This window comes from Cyprinodon variegatus, unplaced genomic scaffold (genome assembly GCF_000732505.1).
Source record: "Cyprinodon variegatus isolate N-32 unplaced genomic scaffold, C_variegatus-1.0 Scaffold1174, whole genome shotgun sequence".
Lineage (NCBI taxonomy): Eukaryota > Metazoa > Chordata > Actinopteri > Cyprinodontiformes > Cyprinodontidae > Cyprinodon > Cyprinodon variegatus.
In genome coordinates, this window is record NW_015151627.1 from 175426 (window position 1) to 178658 (window position 3233).

Here is a 3233-nt window from a genome sequence, read left to right on the forward strand (position 1 = left end):
CACAGATCGCTGCAGTTTCCCACAGATCGCTGCAGTTTCCCACAGATCGCTGCAGTTTCCCACAGATCGCTGCAGTTTCCCACAGATCGCTGCAGGCAGCAGCACCTCTTTCACTCTCCTTTTCCTCCTCAGTTCGTTTGCCATGGGCGTGCGAGGAGGAGTCTTCACCCTGACATTTGCCAGATTAAACCTCCGGCTCAGGAGCCGCCTCTTCAGAACCCTGATGACGCAGGAAATCGCCTTTTTTGATGAAAACCACACCGGTAACGTGGAAGCGCTCCGTTGATTCTGTGGATCCTGTCTGCTCTGTCCCTGACGCTGTTCCCCGTGTGCCCACAGGGGACATCCTGTCACGCCTGTCAGCGGACACCACCCAGGTGAGCGACCTCATCTCCCAGAACGTCAACGTCTTTCTGAGGAGCGCCATCAAGGGCACCGGCTTCGTCATCTTCATGTTCAGGATGTCCTGGAAGCTCACACTGGTCACCATGATGGCCTTCCCTTTCATCGGCCTCGTCTCTATGCTTTATGGTGAATATTACAAGGTAGAGTGGCCCGGCTCGCCTCGGTGGCCTGATTGATCTTAGGTCCATCAGTCTGAGTTATGAGGCGATGACTGAAACTGCTTCCTTACAGAAACTGACCAAAGAGGTGCAAACGGTCCTGGCAGAGGCTAATAAGGTAGCAGAGGAGACCATCTCAGCCATGAGGACGGTGCGCAGCTTCGCCAATGAGGGCGGGGAGGCCGACTCCTACTACGCCAAGCTGCTGCTCATGTTCCAGCTCAACAAAAAGCAGGCCCTGGCCTACGCCTGCTACATGTGGTCCAGCTGCGTACGTTCCTGCAGCTCTCTGCGCTCCCGTCGGTCGTGAAGCGCAGGAGCATCACTGAGCTTTATCGTTGTTCCCCAGATATCAGAGCTGGCTCTGGAGGTCGCTGTCCTCTACTATGGAGGCCACCTGGTGCTCACCAATCAGCTGAGCAGCGGCGGCTTGATCTCCTTTTTCATTTACATGCTGGAGCTGGGCGAATGTTTTGAGGTATTTCCTGTTATTTCTTAACATTTTGATTGAGCGGCAGGCTGCAGTGAATCTTTGCCCCGTCTCCCTTTCAGAGCATCGCCTCGGTTTACACCGGCCTCATGCAGGGGGTGGGAGCTGCAGAGAAGGTGTTTGAGTATCTGGACAGGAAGCCTGAACATCCAGCTGAGGGCACAGAGGCTCCAGACACCTGTGCTGGTCTGGTGGAGTTCAAAGACATCACCTTTGCTTATCCAACGCGTCCAGAGATCGACGTCCTAAAGGTTAGTCGGCTGAGAAGTTGTCCTAACTGTTGCTCCTGACTGTTGCTGATTCTCCTCCAGTCCGCTACATGCTAACTCTGGCTGCGCAGGACTCTGACATAATCCTAATTTTTAAGTCCTCTGTCTAAAAGTCTCTGGAAGCATCGCTCTAACAATTAATATCTACGTGGCAAAGAAACGATTCAAACCAGACGTTTGATCTCCTAGAAAAAGAAAAGTTCTGCTATAGGAGAGAACAGGGTACGGCAAGCCAGCACACATTTAATCAGTGCTCTTGAGTTACTGTTCTAGATATCTATATCTATCTGTAATTTAATTTTGTATGACTACCTGTGTGGACTAGGTAGAACTATGTTGCATAGATCAGTAATGACTATCCAGTGCAGCGATTAAATGTTAAACAGCTTGCCATAATGTGGTTAAGTTCACCAGCAGAGCGCTGTGATGGGGAGGCTGCAGTCACTCAGTGGCAGGCGGGAGTTTCCCTTGATTACCCATAATGCATCAGTACTTTTCCAGAGCTATAACAGTCAAGCCTTCAGCGGGACATTTTAATGATGTCATTTCTTCTGTCCTAAATGTAGTTGGTATATTTTGAACACTTTTTAACATTTTAACACTTTAATAAGTACAGTTTCAATACACCTTCTTTAGATTTATTTTTTCATAAAGATTTTGCTCTCTCACTAGTTAAGGCGATAAAATCACTAGGGCTGGAACAATTAATTGGATTAATCAATTATTTAAATAATCATTGACTAATTTAGTAATTGATTAGAGACTCTAAAACAGGAGTCAGCAACCCAAACTGTTCAAAGAGCCATGTTGGACCAAAAAAACAAAATCTGTCTTTAGTCGCAGAAATATAAAAGTCTTAAATATACCTTTTATGGCAACATGGACTCTAAGTGTATTATCCTACTATAGAAAAGGACTTTGTGGGCTTAAATATATAATAATCATTCATGATTAAATGTTTATCATGGAGGAAATGTGACATAGCAGCATGAGGTGATGGAGGAGCAGTGAACGGTGCTTCACCGTCCTTCACCGCGCGGTTTAAGTTTTTTTGCATTGATGAAATTATAGAAACGTGATAAAGGAATCTTTCTATGGTGGACGTGTTTCTGTTGGGAGGAGTTGATTGAGTCATGAGGAACCAAGCAGGAACTGACGTCCATCAGAGCAGAGCTCTCTAAACCTGAAATCCCACATCCTCTGTCACCAGCGTTCCTTGGTCTGATTTATATTTTTTGGGGAAAAAAAAGTTCCCATCTCTGCATCAGAGCGCTACCTGTTGGATCTATGAACCGTTTTCTATGCTTCAACCAAACTAGCAGCAGTAGTGGAGCTTAGAGGTGTAATCCATTTCTTAAATCTATCTTTGCTCTCCTCTAATTTATCCAGAAGTTCTGCAATCAAACTTTTTCTCTCACTGCCAGCTTGGTGATCGGCTGCACATTTAGCAGCTTTCCCTGGAAATGCATTTCCAAATTATTATTTGGAATAATTATTATTTTATTTTTTGAAAACCTCTCATTACAAAGCAATGTAATGCTTTGTAATTTGATCTGCAGGCAATCCTCCTGCATTGATAATGAAAGCAAACGATTCGCTCCTGTTTTCTTTGAATCCTCTTTTCTCATCAGCTATCTTCATGGCTTGAGACACACCCACCGCCTTGTTAACCTGCCTGGCGCCGCGCGGCGCTGCGCCGCGCCGCGCCGAAACCTGCCACAGGCTATGGCCACTGATCTCTATGGCTATTCTTTCGTTGAAAGAAATGTTTACATGTATTATTTAAACTTATTTATTCTAAAAATGTTTACAGCATTGGAGACAATAATGAATGGCTTTTTGACCTCCTGCACGTACGGAAGAGGATTAGGGTCCCTGAAAAAAAAAAAGTTAACAGATTTTTTTTATTTT

The 3233-nt window shown here is 45.5% G+C and overlaps 1 protein-coding gene across 1 annotated transcript in view; it reads left to right on the top strand.

Annotated features, from left to right (window-relative positions):
- The window catches only part of abcb9 (ATP binding cassette subfamily B member 9), a 14763-nt gene that overhangs the window by 6052 nt on the left and 5478 nt on the right, over positions 1-3233 (top strand). Inside the window, exons 4-8 of the mRNA XM_015401025.1 lie at positions 133-263; positions 340-545; positions 637-834; positions 913-1041; positions 1116-1304. Coding sequence (XP_015256511.1) covers positions 133-263; positions 340-545; positions 637-834; positions 913-1041; positions 1116-1304 — 853 coding nt within the window. The remainder of the gene's footprint in view (positions 1-132; positions 264-339; positions 546-636; positions 835-912; positions 1042-1115; positions 1305-3233) is intronic.